This window comes from Sinocyclocheilus rhinocerous, unplaced genomic scaffold, assembly GCF_001515625.1.
Source record: "Sinocyclocheilus rhinocerous isolate Xijiao unplaced genomic scaffold, SAMN03320098_v1.1 scaffold2145, whole genome shotgun sequence".
Lineage (NCBI taxonomy): Eukaryota > Metazoa > Chordata > Actinopteri > Cypriniformes > Cyprinidae > Sinocyclocheilus > Sinocyclocheilus rhinocerous.
Genome location: NW_015670983.1, coordinates 458,979 through 474,915, shown reverse-complemented (window position 1 = coordinate 474,915; position 15,937 = coordinate 458,979). Strand labels below are relative to the sequence as shown.

The 15,937-nt window shown below is 38.5% G+C and overlaps 1 protein-coding gene across 1 annotated transcript in view; it reads right to left on the bottom strand.

Annotated features, from left to right (window-relative positions):
• Positions 1-2,856: 2,856 nt before the first annotated feature.
• Positions 2,857-15,937, bottom strand: part of gli1 (GLI family zinc finger 1) — a 14,279-nt gene continuing 1,198 nt past the window's right edge. The window contains exons 2-11 of the mRNA XM_016546588.1: positions 15,097-15,281; positions 14,902-15,000; positions 13,253-13,451; positions 12,621-12,765; positions 11,528-11,623; positions 11,277-11,414; positions 10,523-10,687; positions 9,177-9,413; positions 8,185-8,488; positions 2,857-6,853 (exon numbers count right to left, since the gene is read on the bottom strand). Coding sequence (XP_016402074.1) covers positions 4,419-6,853; positions 8,185-8,488; positions 9,177-9,413; positions 10,523-10,687; positions 11,277-11,414; positions 11,528-11,623; positions 12,621-12,765; positions 13,253-13,451; positions 14,902-15,000; positions 15,097-15,281 — 4,003 coding nt within the window. The 3' untranslated portion in view covers positions 2,857-4,418. The remainder of the gene's footprint in view (positions 6,854-8,184; positions 8,489-9,176; positions 9,414-10,522; positions 10,688-11,276; positions 11,415-11,527; positions 11,624-12,620; positions 12,766-13,252; positions 13,452-14,901; positions 15,001-15,096; positions 15,282-15,937) is intronic.

The window sequence follows — 15,937 nt, the reverse complement described above, 5'->3', positions numbered from 1 at the left end:
TTTCTTTGCAATAATAGTAGTTAGATGCTGTTACTTGGTGCAAATAGTGCCAGATATCTGCACCTCACTATTGTAGTACATTATAAAACATTATGCAATAATAACGCATTAAATGTGTAAATTATAATTGTTATTAAAATTATTAAATGCATGCCGCTTTGGACAGTTAAAGCCCTCCCTACACTTAACCGATAAACACCAGTGAGGCACGTTATTTTCCACTTTTCGAATATTTCCTTCATTTTAGCGCTTAAAGTTGCAAACGGTCTTTTAATGCGCAGGTATACGCGTTTTATTGTGAGCGAATCGCACCTGTTCCCGCCCCCCCATCAGCCCCTTCTCCTGTTGATCGCTGTAGGAAGTATTGTATTGTCACCTCTGTTGTGCGAGTAATTGAACGGTAATCTGTTTAGCAACTGAAAAAGAAAAACATGAGAAAAACTCAAACACACCGTTCCAGGACCCCTACCTTGGCATTCACGCGCACCAACCCCCACCTGAACGCTTCCCGAGGCGCGCGAGGTAGGGTGGACCTTGATCCCTAAGCGCTCCCAAATAAATTACATTTTCCCCTTTAAATTATGTTAATGCTTAAGTAATTCTGCTTTGTATTGAATGGCAATCTTCCTCTTGTTAATTATTATTATTATTAATATTAATGTCGATTATATTCATGTTGTCTTGATTATGTCTTGTCTCGCGCCAGAAAAAAAAAGCGCGGCAACGGATTCTGAGGGGAAAGTAACTTTATCTTAATTGTTGTTTTTACAACAGCGGGCGGATTTCTCCTTTTTGTCTGGAAAATATATATATTTATATCTTACAGACATTACAAGAAAACCCACAACACTAAATATTACCAGAGGATGACCGAGATTTCAAAGAAAAATGGTTTGTATAGTTTACTTGGATATTTTGCTTAGCATAAACGTCGTAAATTATGCTAAGACTTGTAGGCTACTTTCTTTTATACCCGGTTTTTGCAGTTATTTTAATGTGTCGTGTGTACAATCGAACAAAAATACTGTTGGTACCACATTACAGTGATTTAATCAAAAGTATTTGTATTTCCATTGAGAAACAGAATGATTAGCTACCGTTTTTTACAGTGTATACGGCTACACAATGTATTAGCATGTTACTTTTTTAATAGCGAATTCTGTGCATTTTAAAGGCATTTAGCAAAATGCTAAGCTGTGTTTGTTGTTTTACAGTTAGTCTGCCAAATGTTTGTGTAGGCTATACAACCTTATAAAAATACTGCATTGTTACCACAGTACAGTAATGTTATCAGAAGGTAATAGGCTACTATAGTACTTTAATTTCCATCGAGGAACAGAATGATTACAATGGTATTTACATAGTACTCCAAGGTACTAACAAAGTATGAACCATGGTAGTTTTTAGTAGTCAATCCTGTGCATTTTAAAGGCAAAATGCAAAGCATTTGTCTTTTTAGGGACATAAAATAGAAGGTTTCAGGTGGAGAAAGCAAAGAAGGGATGAGAGGTTGAATCCTGTGCATTTAAAAGGCAAAATGCTAAGCTTGTGTTTGTTGTTTCTAATGGACATTTGTCTTTTCAGGGGCATAAAATAGAGGGTTTCAGGTGGAGAAAGCCAAAGAAAAGGAGAAGGGATGAGAGGTCACAGTCCTTTTGTCCATGAGAGGAAAGGAGATGGAATGGGTCATAAACCTACACCCTGCTGTGGATCTTGGATGAGAGGAGTAAAGGTGGACACAAAGAAAAGCCTCATTCACCACTTCACCTCTGCCCCTGCAGATGATAGCAAGAAAGTGTTTTTACATGAACATTATAAACGAGGTACCGTTGTCTTTTTAGGTGCAGACAACGAGTGCAGTTTGCTGTGTGCAATGAGTCTAAAACAGCCAGTAAGTGCAAGAATCTGCGCGCCAAATGGTCCCGAACACCTCCGTCCCTCGCCCTAGGGTGGGGTGTCCTGTGGGGTTTCCAAGGGTGAGCACGAGTTTGGCAGGGGTCCAGAGTGGGAGCAAAGGGAGGAGTCTTCCTTAACAGCATATTAAACAGGAGTTAATTATATGCCAACCTTTGTGACAAAGAGAATAAAAAAACCTCGACTTGAATGGCGAACCAAGAAAAGAAAAGTCATTATGCTGGTTTCACTTCTTTGCATGTGAAAACCTCAGCGCTTATTTTGCCATTTCCATTTGTATCAGCAACCTCAGCTCAGTAGATTGTGGCTTAAGTCAGGCTGTAGTTCAGAGTGCTGTTAAACTTCTGCACTCTCTCTTTAGAAATCAACTGAATGCTACGTTCTGCAGATGTTAGTTATAGAACGACTAGTATGTTTCCTATGCATTTGGTCAATGAGAATTGAGTGCATGTGGCAGAAAGGGTTTGCATTGATTGGAGTTTCAGAATTTATATGCATCACAAAATAAACATCATTTATTTTTGTTTAATGATTTTCAATTTTAAATAACAGCAACAAAATTAATAAAACTAACTAAAATAAAAATAAAAACAGGTAATATAAAAAGTAAAAACTAATTCAAAATATTAACAAAGCTATAATAGTAACTCCGTAACATGGATATGCACAAAGAAACATAATACAACACATAATTTTCTTCCATCACAGGCTCTGTTTATTTATAAACTGGTATAATATAGTACCTTTGTACAAAAATTTAGAAAACGGTACGCAAAAATATCACTTACTTTCCTTGTAAATAGATGAGGATAAATGCTAATATCATAAATCTGTTACTACTTTATGAACTTTTGCCAGCAAAAAGGTTTGAGTGAACTGTGACAGATATAAAAACACACAGAAATGCAAAAACCACAAAATGTTTTTTTTTTCTTAAAAAAAAAAAAGAGGAAATTATAAAAAGAACATCGTAACATTCTTTATCACAGCAATATGGAAGCACATGACGTTGTGTCTAGCAAATATCAAGTGTGGACTCGTCTCAGTGCCGGTTGTCTTTGGTATGCCACAGAAAGTGGAAACACTGGGATTTTTAAAGGGTTGCATTCGAACCGCAGCCCTTGATAACACTTAAATGATAAAATGAGTTCGGCACAATGTAGACAAAGTGTTGAAATAACAGAGGACTTAAAACCAAAAAAATAAAATACCTGCACTGTATGTACCTTTCATACTATATGGAGCCTTTAATAAAATTCATCACTTCTCCTCAGCTCAGTGCTGTTGTCAGTGCAATGCATATGCATGCTAGCTTGGGTTATGTAGCGCAGCGTAGACTAAAAGAAACCATACAAAAAAACACTCAGTGCCGTTACCCTTTAACGTATCTGTCTGAAAGCAGACTAGTCAAATAATCAGAAAACAAACACTAAAACTTTGAATGAATATAATGACTCAAAGGCTCCTGTCTAGACCTAGAGATAATTGACAAGGCTTCAAAATACTGTTATGTAATTTGCCATTATGACAGTTAGCGATGCGTTTTACTGAGAGCACTCTTTCTCTTAAGCCCAATGTATATGCATGTACTCTTTACCCTCAGCTTGTGCAAACAGCTTCTTTGCACTAATTAGTTGGTCCACAAGGTGGCGACATTGGTTGTTTCACGGTAGAAAAAGAAACGAGATGGAACGGCAATCTACTGGAGGCGCAACAAGAATAGATGCCTGCTAGTTTAAAAGAGTACAAAGACTTCTTTTTTTATTGCTCATAACTTCTGTAGCGGAATAGCGCAGACATCGACAAAGATGAAACTTTCTAGTGCGCATGTGCCGGCCGCCTGTGTTTTTGTGCACTATTAAGTGGAGTATACTTTGAAGAGCTATGCATTTGGCTGTACTCATACACCAAGTGTTCGTGAACTGAAGTATACTTTGGGCTTCATACTGAGTTTATCCATCTGTCAGAGTGTCCATGTCTGACTAGTTTTCTCCAACATGTCGTACCTGTGAGGAATCAAAGAGGCCACAATGGTCAAAGGCACTTGAGTCCTGTCTTTACCAGTACTTCTAGAGAATGTGCCAACCAGCTTCTTCCTTTACACATTCGCTCACTTAGTATTTCAGTCTTCTTATGTAGAGCTCATGTGGCCTTTGTGCCAGTCCAAGTCTGTATATGTATCAAAAAGTAGATTTTCTTTATACTATCTTGCCACCATTTACAGTCCAAAGCTCATATTTACATTTTAAACAAAGATTTCCATCGTAAACAGTCTCACAGTAGTGACTGGAATGCCCCTTCAGTAATAGTCATTAGGCCTCTGTGGTAATGTTTAGCAACATATTTTACACAATTACAAAACTATTATGCAAAATGTGGGACATCAGCAGAACCATTAGTACCTGGCGTATGAGCAATAAAAGGGACGTCCAGAGGAACCTCTAGTGTCGAAAGGGCAATAGAGTCTACATGCTCAATTTGGCCCAATTATATGTATAAACACTTTAAGACAATGTGTTCAAATACTTGTTCTCCCCAGCAAGGGATGTCAACATTGAGCTCATGTCCCCAATTGCCATATTAGAGAGGCCACTTGGAAGGGTGATGGAGGTTTGGGGTGTGGTGAGACGGGAGGAGGTCTGAGAGGAGCACTGGTGGTGACCCAACGGTGGGTTTATTGGACTGTAAGATGAAGGTTCTGGGTCATCAATGATGGAAGCAAAGTCAATCTGAGCGTTCTCCAAGTCCAGGTTTTCTAAGGCATTGGACATGGGTGCAGGGTCCGAGTAGGCCATCGACGTGGGCTTGGTATTAGGGTCTATCCCTGTCAGGTGCTGCTGGGCCAGGCATGGTCCATCCTGAGTCTTCTCTATGTCGTGGTGCATATGTATCTGGCCTGAGTAGTACATGGGGTTGTTGCTATTGGTGAAGTTTTCTGAATGCTGCTGCTGCTGAACTGGCGGGAGCCGCACAGCCTTTCTGGGACTGGCGGTGGAGTGGACCGGGCTCAGGTGAGTCGGGCTGCCCAGGTAAGCTCCACCTGCCTGCTGGGATAGGCTGTTCTGGCGACTCAGAGGCTTTCGTCCCTGAGGTGGTCGTGGCACCATGTCCGGCCCGTAGCAGGATCCCTGCATCCCAATTGTATGCTCCTTGATGGAACCGGGAACTCTATTTTGCGGTGGGCTCATCAAGTTCTGATTCGGGTAGCCTTGGAAAGAGTTACCAGGATAAAGGTTCTGGTTAGCTTGTTGATGCTGTGGGCTGTGCTGCATCGTCGCCGTTTGTCCTCCCATGTCCATGCCATCGGGCTTCCCAGAGAGACCATCGACTACCCTTTGCTCCTGCTGCTGTTCCCACAGGAGAGCTTGCTGGGACTGCACATAGTTCCTCACCATCATTTCCTTCATCTGATGCATTGGTGTCTGTGACCTGCGGCTCTCCGGCAGTGCAAGATTTATCCCTCCGCCGCTTGGGAACGATCCCGCCTGGCTCTGCTGCGGAAGACTGGCTTGTGTTCCCATCTGTCCATGAAGGAAGTCACAATTCACATTGGAGGATCTGCTCATGAGGCCCCGGCCTTGCGACTGCGGTGGATACGCCTGCATATTCGCATTATGCCGATGCTGGTGTAGAGGTTTGGTGTTCTGGCAGGAACTTGATCCTCCCATGGATGAATGGAATTGCTCTGGTTTTACCGTAACTCTTTGATGGCCAGGGTCAGATGTAGGGTCGTATACACCCTGTTGAGGGTAGTGCTGTCCTTGCATGCCTACACCCTGGTACTGCGTATTGGTCTGAGGGCTGTGGAGATGGTTGGTCTGTCCCCAGGGTCCTGATCCGTCAGCAAGGCTGGGATAATGTGGACCAGAGGGGCTGAGCTGACAGTTGCTCATGCCGTACTCAGCTTGCTGTAGAAGACTGTTCGCAATGTCACCCTGACCCATCATCCCGGTGGCACAGATCTCCTCACGCTGGTACGGACCTTGCATTTGAGACTGGTAGACTTGATCCATGCAGCTCAGACCTTCTTGTCCGGGAGACAGTTGACTTGCATTGTGAGGTTGGTGGTGAAGATGCTGGTAGCCCATGTAGACTCTGTCTCCACCCTGGATCATGTTGCCCTGCTCTCTGCCTTCGGCGGTCCCATGAGGATCCATGGCCATGGCTTCCATCATGACATTTTCAGTGATGCTCGGTGGACGAGGCGAGTACATGTGCCTGCTGAGAGCGGCATCAGACCCGCACTGCTGCAGTGCATTGCGGCGACTCATAAGGGACACGTTGCTCAAGCTATTAAAGCGTTGCACCTTGGGTAAACCCTGCGGGTCAGCACCCAAGCGTACTGGATCGCTGGCGCGCCTTGTGTTGTTGCCAGGTGCCTGATGCGGATAGATCACTCCCGTGCCGTATTCGGTATTAGCACTGTGCCTCCTTGTGCCGCCTTGCTGCAGAAATGGAGGAAGAGGTTGGCCATGGCTTTCCCTCAGGAATCTTCCAGGTTGCTCCATGTTGGGTAGCGGGGTGGGCGGTGGACCACCTGTTGCTGCTGCATATTTAGCCTTCAGACTATACTGCTGCGCAGGAGTCAGACTCGGTAGACCTGGCAATCCCCCAGAGATCTGGCATGAGCCGCCCCTCAGGCTGTTCTGAGGAGACAGCGGGTCGCCGGGAACATCGGCCCCGATCACGGACTGGCAATGACCCACTTGGGACACGTCACTTGAGCGTCTGCTTGATAGGTAGGGCGAGACCATGGACGAACGGCGGCTCACTGTGTAGGCAGAGCTGAGGCTGCTGGTGCCGCTGCCCCGCCGGTCGTTCGGTGGGCAGGGCATTCCCATTCCACTAACTCCACCCAGATCCGGGGTAGAAAGCTGCATTATACGCCGGTTAGAGAGCAAGGGTGAAGGCGCACACATGCCCATCATCTCTCCTGTTGCTGAAAGGAGCAGAGAAGGAAGCAGAGTTAGCATGCGAATTATTCAATGGCAGATTTCCAGGAAAAGCATGAAGCTAGAAATCCTAAGATCATGGGATTGATTACTATAAAAGGTAAAGTGTGAACCCTAAATGCATACGATGCCTAATTAATAAATGTACATTTAACCTTAATCTGAAAGCACAGTTCAGATGACCTAGCAAAATCAGTGTTTGTAGTTTTTTAGTCATTTTTGTCTTACAACAAAAGCAACCTACAACTTTTTCTTTATAATAAATGGCAATAATTTCAATCAAGGTTAATTTGACAGTTTGTGTCTTCCGACAAAACTAACCTGCAATTATTTTATAATAATTTGCTGTCAGTGTTTGTACAGTTATTTTGTTTTAGCCACAGTTTTTGTCTTACAACAAAAACATGCATTTTTATAATAAATTAATTGCAATAAATTGTGATCAGTGTTAATTTTTACAGTTTACTGTTCAAGTCAGTTTTTGTCCTTTGACAGAAATAACCTGCAAATGTTTTATAATAAATGCAAAAATTAATTGCAATCAGTGTTTGTAGTTTTTTAGTCATTTTTGTCTTACAACAAAAGCAACCTACAACTTTTTCTTTATATTAAATTTCAATAATTTCAATCAAGGTTAATTTGACAGTTTGTGTCTTCCGACAAAACTAACCTGCAATTGTTTTATAATAATTTGCAATCAGTGTTTGTACAAACAACCTGCATTTTTTTAATAAATGAATTTCAATAATCGAAATCATTATTTTAGTCATCATTTTTGTCTTTTGACAAAAATATCCTGCACATTTTATCATGTCATATTTACTGATGTTAGTCAGTTTTCCTGTCTAAAATGACTAATTTTAGTAGACGAAAAAAAAAATTGTACAAATTCTGACGAGCACAAATGTGACCCTGGAGCACTTCATTTGGACAACTTTAAAGGTGATTTTCTCAATATTTAGATTTTTTTGCACCCTCAGATTTCAGAACAAACCATACATCAATGGAAAGCTTATTTATTCAGCTTTCAGATTATGTATAAATCTCAATTTAAAAAAATTTACCCTTATGACTGGTTTTGTGGTCCAGGGTCACAAATGTTCAAATTCACTTGTCCATTTATATCATTGTGTCATTGCAGATTGTAATAACGTTTACGCTGTGCATTTATCTCACATAGCATTAATTCGCTTTAATGCACATTTTTCATCTGATATTTGTTATTGTTGATGAAATCAAAATACCCTTTGCCAACAAAACTTTTCATCAGATTGACAGTGATTGCAAGCAAAGAACAAGGGCTTGCTTAGTCTTTTACCTGAGAGAGCCGTCAGTTTATTCCCTGCGCTCCGCCCAGGTGGTGTTGGCCGGCGAATTTGCTTCAGTTTGTCGATCTTCAGGTTCTCCAACCTCTTCAAGGCCTGAACAGACATGCACATCCCCCCCGAGCCGCCGGACTCGGACACGCCGGTGTTCCCGCTCTCCTCTTGTGTGGTCAGGTCCTCCAGACTCCCCGCCGCATTGAGGTTCATCTCCACTCCGCTGTCGTTATTGTTGGCGCTCCCTAGTGGAGAACGTTCGCTACTACAGGATGACTGGCCGCCAGGACTTGGCTGGGATTTCTAGAAATGATTCAAGACATATTGTAGTTACTATTCACTAGGGCTGTCAAAATGGCTGAAAACTCTATTCGAATTTTGTACTTAAATATGATCAAAATTCGAATTTATTCATAAATGCATAATTTCAGTTAGGGTGAAGAAAAGCTTTTGGCTTCTCTCCTGAGGCCACAAGAGGGTGCATCGAGCAAAATATTACTAATGCACATTTATTCAAAGTGCATAATGTTTAAAATAATGTTTATAAACTAATTATAATTAATTAAGTTGCTCAAACAACTATAAACAAAACAGCATCATGTATGTGTGTGCACCCCGCCATAAAGTCTCGAGATATGTTTTTATGTTTTCAAAGTTAAGCTTGCATTGATTTTACATGGCTTTCTAAACATGAAGCTCTTTTGTGCGAGACGCGAGTGCAACGTTGATAGATGTCCCTCTAGAAAATGTGCGAAATATGCGTTCTGTGTGAACGGCTTGGTTTCAGTTTTGACGTAAACAAGATCTTCTCCGCACTGATGTTCTCGCACACCTAAAATTCAAATGCAACGTTTTTGCATTCGAATGTGGATTTTTATTTTAAATTCGACGAATATTCGAAATTCAAATTTTTTTTTTACAGACCTACTATTCACACAGCTATGCGTTACAATGGTTAGTCAAGAGAAAAAGAGGGCGAAGCTTGTCTTACCAGTGCGGTTTCTGGAGCGAGTAATTTGCAGTCCTCTCTGCTTCTCTCCTCTTTTTCTATCAGAAGCTCAGAGCTCTGTCCTGCATTGGTCAGACCTGGAGGACGTGGTCCGGTGTCTCCGCGGTGCTTTTTGGTGATGTGAGCCTCGGGTCCGTGTACCGTCTTCACGTGCTTCCTCAGAGAGCTCGGGTCGGTGTAGCGCTTCGTGCAGCCGGGGATCTTACAGACGTACGGTTTCTAAAGGCCAGAAACAGGAGAGCGTGGTTGCCATGTAATCTACAGCTGTAGCCAAACGTTTGGAAACAAAGCTAAATTTATGCATTGTTAACTACAGGCTTATTGCTTTTTTCAGGTCATGTGGTGAATTAATTTAATAAAGAATGTCAGGTTAGACTGCATTAAATGCATTGAGGCATGTTTAGCTGCTGTATATTATGAAAAGTGTTATACACTGAAATAAAACAGAAATGCTGTTTAGAAGAAACATTTTTTTCTGTATTTGTATGTATACGAAAAGAAAAGCAATAAATTAAATAAATTAAAAAAATAAAATTGGAGAAAGAGATATTTAAAAAAAATAGTAATAATAAAAAAATAAAGCAGTGCAACTAATTAAAAGATTTATAGATGAACCTCAAAGGTTGTATTGAACCATAAGTACATTATAAAAGACAAAAAGCAAAAGAATACAATTTTTATAATAAATTAGTGCAATAATAAATTGCAATAATTTTTTCTACAGTTTTTGCTTTAGCCATAGATTTCGTCCTTTAACAATAAGCAGTTTTATTTTATAATAAATCAATGCAATAATTAATTGCGATCAGTGTTTGTAATTTAGTTTTAGTCATAGTTTTTGTCCTTTGACAAAAAATAACCTGCAATTTTTTGTAATAAATTAATGCAATAATAAATTGCAGTGTTTTTCAGCCAGTTTTTGACATTTCACAATAAATAAGCAATTTTATTTTATAATAAATTAATGCAATAAAAAATTTTAATCAGTGTTTGTGCATTTTTGGGGGTTTTAGTCATAGTTTTTGTCCTTTGACACAAAATAACATGCATTTTTTAAAATAAATTAATTGCAATAATAAATTGCAATCAGTATTAATTTTTTTAAACTTTTTTTACTCATAGTTTCTTCTGACAAAAATATCCTGCAAGTTTTGTCATGTCATATTCATTTTAGTCAAACATTGTACAAACCTGCAAATACATCAAAAACAAAAAAGTGAAATTCAACATAACCAGCAGATAAAATGGCAATGTTTTCAAAATCGCAAAAGAAATATATATATATATATGTATATATGCATATTTTATTTCGTTTAATTTTAGTTTACCTCGTTGGAGTGTGTTCGGTTCTGGTGCTTTGCGCGGTCTGATGCATTGGAGAAAGCCTTGTTGCAGCCCTCGTGTTCACACACATACGGTTTCTCGCCGGTGTGCGAGCGCAGATGAGTCTTCAGGTTCTCCAGACGTGAGTACGCTTTATTACAGCCTTCAAACTGAGATGCACAAACAGAAACATTTATATTGCATGGTTTTCAAGAGCGTTCATTAGCTTTTACTTTTAGATTTTCAGTTTTCAATATAATTTTAGTTTACGTTTTAGTAATTTTATTATGTGCTTTTGTCATCTCTGTATTAGTTTATATATATATATATATACTTTATATTTATTTCAGTTTTAGTAATTTTAGTACTTAAGCTTAAACGTATTCATTTAAGTTTTGTAAGTTTAAGTTTTTCATCTAATTATTTCAATTCCTGAAGCCTTTTTTTTTTTTTACAATAACAAAACTGCTTGGTGCAATGTGCCATTTTTGAATCTTAATGCAAAAACAAATATCTAATATATTAATTTAATATATTAAATTTCAGAAAACTCGCCATGTAGCACAGAAGTCATATGGACTACTGTTATGGTGTGTTTCTTTCTTTTTAGAGCTTGCAAGACGCGGTCACTAGAAACTATTCCTTTTATGAAGACAAAATTTCTCCTTTTGTGATCTTAAATGAAACAAAATAACAGCTTGTTGCATGTTTGAAATGTCATGCAGGTGAGTTATTGACTCTTTGAAACGAATCTCTTACATGCACGAGCTGCTCCTGAGTGTCGAACTCTTTGCTGCAGCTCTCCCAGTGACAGTTAGTCTCGTAAATGGCCTCTGGTTCAGGTTTCTCCTCCTTATCAAGATCATCTCTGCCTTCCAGTAAACCCAGAAGAGGATCCTGCAGAACACAGCGCAGCAGCTCACAAACCTGGATCCACTCCGGCATTATGAGCATTGAAACCCAGATTCTGAGGATGTGAATCCATTAGTAATGCATTAGACAAACTTTACCTGTGTTCCTGTTGAGGATGGACTCGCCACGTCTCCCTCCGAATGCTCCTCCAGGCTCTTGATGTTAATGCTGCCCAGAACAGGCTCTGTCTTCAGCTGCAGACACACACCGCAGGCTCGTTATTGTTAAAACTAGTAATACATTCTGTCAAATAAAATAAATAGTAGATGAAAAACTTACTTCATTTCTAATTTTCATTTAGATTAAGAAGCACTAAAATTACTAACTGAAAAAAAAAAAGATAGAAATTGAACTAAAACTGAAATAAAAGAAATCAAACCTAAATAGTAATATTAATTAATATTAAATAAAAGAAGCAAAAGCACATAACAAAATGACCAATTTCTATTTAGTTTAAGTTAAGCACTAAAATTACTAACTGCTAAATAACTCAATAAAATTTAACTAAAACTGAAATAAAAAATAAATAAACTGGCAAAACCACATAAAATTACAAATATTCATTTAGTTTGTTAAGCGCTAAAATTACTAAGTAAAACTACATTTTAACTAATATATATTAAAAAAAAGTAATAAAAATGACATAAAGTTACACATTTTTGTTAAGTTTAAGTTGAAGCACTAAAATTACTAACTAGAAATAAAATAAATAAAAACTAAAAATGACAAAAGCACATAACAAAATGACCAATTAGCACTAAAATTACTAACTGGAAATACAATAAAAAAAAGACTAAAACTGAACTAACCAAAGTTAAACAGTGCATAACAAAAGACTAAAAATGTAACAAATTAAAATAAAAACTGAAAGTATAAAAACAGCGAATTCAAACTATTAATAAAAACTAATAGTGTATGTGTCCCTGCAGCACAAAAGCAGTCTTAAGTCGCTGGGGTATATTTGTAGTTAAAGATGATTTTCTCAATATTTAGATTTTTTTGCACCCTCAGATTCCAGATTTTCAAATAGTTGTATCTCAGCCAAATATTGTCCTCCTATCCTAACAAACCATACAGCAATTTTTTTTGGTTTTTGACTGGTTATGTGGTCCAGGGTCACATATCAATCACACGAGAGCACAGGTTAAATCCAGTGACACTGTGTGCTGAGCGAGATGAGACGAGACTCACGTGTGTGTGTTTGTGCGGAGCGTGAAGTCTGGGGTTGTGCGGCGGCCCGAGGCATGATGGGACGGGATGAGAGAGCAGAGAGCCGTACATGATGCCCTGCGGTCTGGACGGGAAGTTCATGGAGCTGGAAAAACCCAACGACGGACTGAAATCAGAAACAACCCAACAGTATTTATATCGTTTTTTACCTCTGATGCACTGCAATGTCCAACATCCGGCGCGTGATGCATGTACGTGCTCTGGCATAGTAGACATAGGTATATATACGTAGATGCCTCATTAGTGACTGTTTCTATGGGCCGCGAGATTCTATGTATATATATATCTATGTCTCTTGTTTGTGTATGTTTTTTTGACTCTCAAAGCCGTGATTCCCATTCACTTCCATTATATGACTGACAGACCGCAACGGTTTGAGTTAAAAATCTTCGTTTGTGTTCTACTGAAGAAACAAAGTCACCTACATCTTGGATGCCCTGGGGGTAAACAGATAAACATCACATTTTCATTTTTGGGTGAACTATCCCTTTAATGGATCAGAATCGGCCGCGTTTGTGAGGAACATCAAGGTGCTTTGGATGTCTGTTTGGCTTAATGTAATCATGAATCCAGGCTGAAGGGCAGATCTTCACCTCATGCCTCCCACAGACAGATGCCCGTATGAGCTGGCAGCGTTCTGCCCGCAGCGCGAGTTCACAAACGCCACCAGAGAGTTGGGCGAGGTGCGGATGACCGTCTGCAGGTCCACGCTGGCGTCAGACAGCGGCGAGATGGACAGAGCACGCTTCTTACTCAGCTTCAGCATGGAGCGAGGCGTCGAGAAACAAGACGCTGCCAGACACAGACAGAGAGACCAGATGAAGGCACTGAAGATCACATCCAGCATCCAGTTTCTAAACCACTTTAGAGTAAGGTGAGCATGCATGAACTAACTCTGAGCAATTTGTATCGCATTTTAAATCAATGTAGTTAATGTCCATTTAACATGGACTAAAAATGAGCTATAGAATATTTATAAAACATATTTATAAAACATTTAGATAAGGGTTTGAGTTGATGAAACACTATAAAAATGTTAAATTAAAATAATTAACCACCAAAATTAAACACTTACATTTTTAACATTTCAGTTTGGATTAATTAAGCTCAGTTAATGCAAGGTTTCATAAACTGGGGTTCATGTGTTGGTGAAAAGCTGATAATTAATTAAAACTAATAATAATAAAAATAACAATCAAAATTAAACGCTGACATTTTTAACATTTCGATTTGGATAAATTAACTTTAGTTAATGCAGGGTTTCAGAAATGGGGATTATGAGTTGATTAAAGGCTAATCATTAATTAATTTAAATAAAGAAATAAAATTAAATAAAGAAATAAATAAAATAAAACAACCAGAATATATATTTTAAAATATATAAATTAACTTTAGTTAATGCAGGGTTTCAGAACTGAGGATTAAGAGTTGATTAAAGGCTAATCATTAATTAATTAATTTAAATAAATAACCAGAATAATTTTTTTTTTTAAATATATAAATTAACTTTAGTTAATGCAGGGTTTACCAAACTGGAGTTGATTAAAAGTTAATAAAAAACAAATAAAATAAAATAATTAAAAATCAAAACAATCAAAATAAAACGCTTACTAATAAAGATTAAATATTGTATTTGTTTACCTGCATGTCATGTGACCATTAATCCTCATTAGAGAACCATGCAAATGTGAATGTGTTGTTAAATTATAGAAATATTAACTTAAAATCTCAGGGAATCACTGTTTGGGAGTTCATGCAGTATGAATGGACATGAATTAACATCTGCATTTATATGCATATTATATATATATATATATATATACACTACCGGTCAAACGTTTGGGATCAGTAAGACTTGTAATGTTTTTAAAGAAGTCTCTTCTGCTCATCAAGGCTGCGTTCATTTGATCAGAAATACAGAAAAAAACAGTAATCTTGCAAAATGTTATTACATTTTAATGTATATTAAAATAGAAAAACGTTATTTTACATCATAATAATATTTCACAATTTTAAATTTTTTCCTGTATTTTTTATCAAATAAATGCAGCCTTGATGAGCCGAAGAACCTCCTGTAAAGAACATTAAAAATCATTCTGATCCCAAACTTTTGACCGGTAGTGTATATTTGTATACTAAACTAACATTAGATTAATCAAATGTTAAAATAAAAATAAAGTTGTCATGCTGAATGTTGAAGTTGCAGTGGTCAGGTGAAGGGTTTATTGTGAGGTCGTCTCACCGTCTCCTGATGCCATGTGTTCGGATCCCGGCTGGTTATGAGTGAGGTTGTGATGAGTTGCCATCATGCTCTGGTTACAGTAGGGGGCGCCACTGACACCTAAAACAACATCAACACTGTTAGTGCCTTTCACACTCACACCGGCGCTCAGCTCGGTTAACGTGAGACTCCTCGTCTGCGTCTGAGAGCGCTCACTCTCTGGCGGAGGCATCCCGCGGTGTCCCATCATGCCGTGCGGCGGGGGGGCGTGTGGCGGCCGCATGTAGGGGTCCATACAGGCTCCTGGGGTCATGGAGGGGTTGTACATCTCTCTGCTGTCAGGCGGCGCCACACACCCAGACGACACCTCGCTGTAGACCGATCTGACAGACGGAGCCAGTCTGCACACAGAAACACACTTACTATTAATTAATATATACACACATACTTCAATGAATTGTTATATACACAAAATAAAATATATTAATACAATTAAATACATGCATTGAGAGCACATACAGAGAGTAGAAGAAAATGTAGAAGTAGGTTTAATACATATTTGTGACCCTGGATCATAAGTGTCAATATATCTGAAAGCTGAATAAATAAGCTTTCCATTGATGTATGATTTGTTAGGATAGGACAATATTTGGCTGAGATACAACTATTTGAAAATCTGGAATCTGAGGGTGCAAAAAAATCTAAATATTGAGAAAATCATCTTTAAAGTTGTCCAAATGAAGTTCTTAGCAATGCATATTACTAATCAAAAATTAAGTTTTGATATATTTACGGTAGGAGATTTACAAAATATCTTCATGGAACATGATCTTCACTTAATATCCTAATGATTTTTGACATAAAAGAAAAATCTATAATTTTGACCCATACAATGTATTTTTGGCTATTGCTACAAATATTCCCCAGCGAATTAAAGGTCCCATATTTTACACCTTTCCGGAGTTTTATTTGAGGTTTTGATGTCCTTAAGAATATATATTTGCGGTATAAGTACCAAAAACCATCTCAATATATTTTTACAGCTCATTTCTCAGGA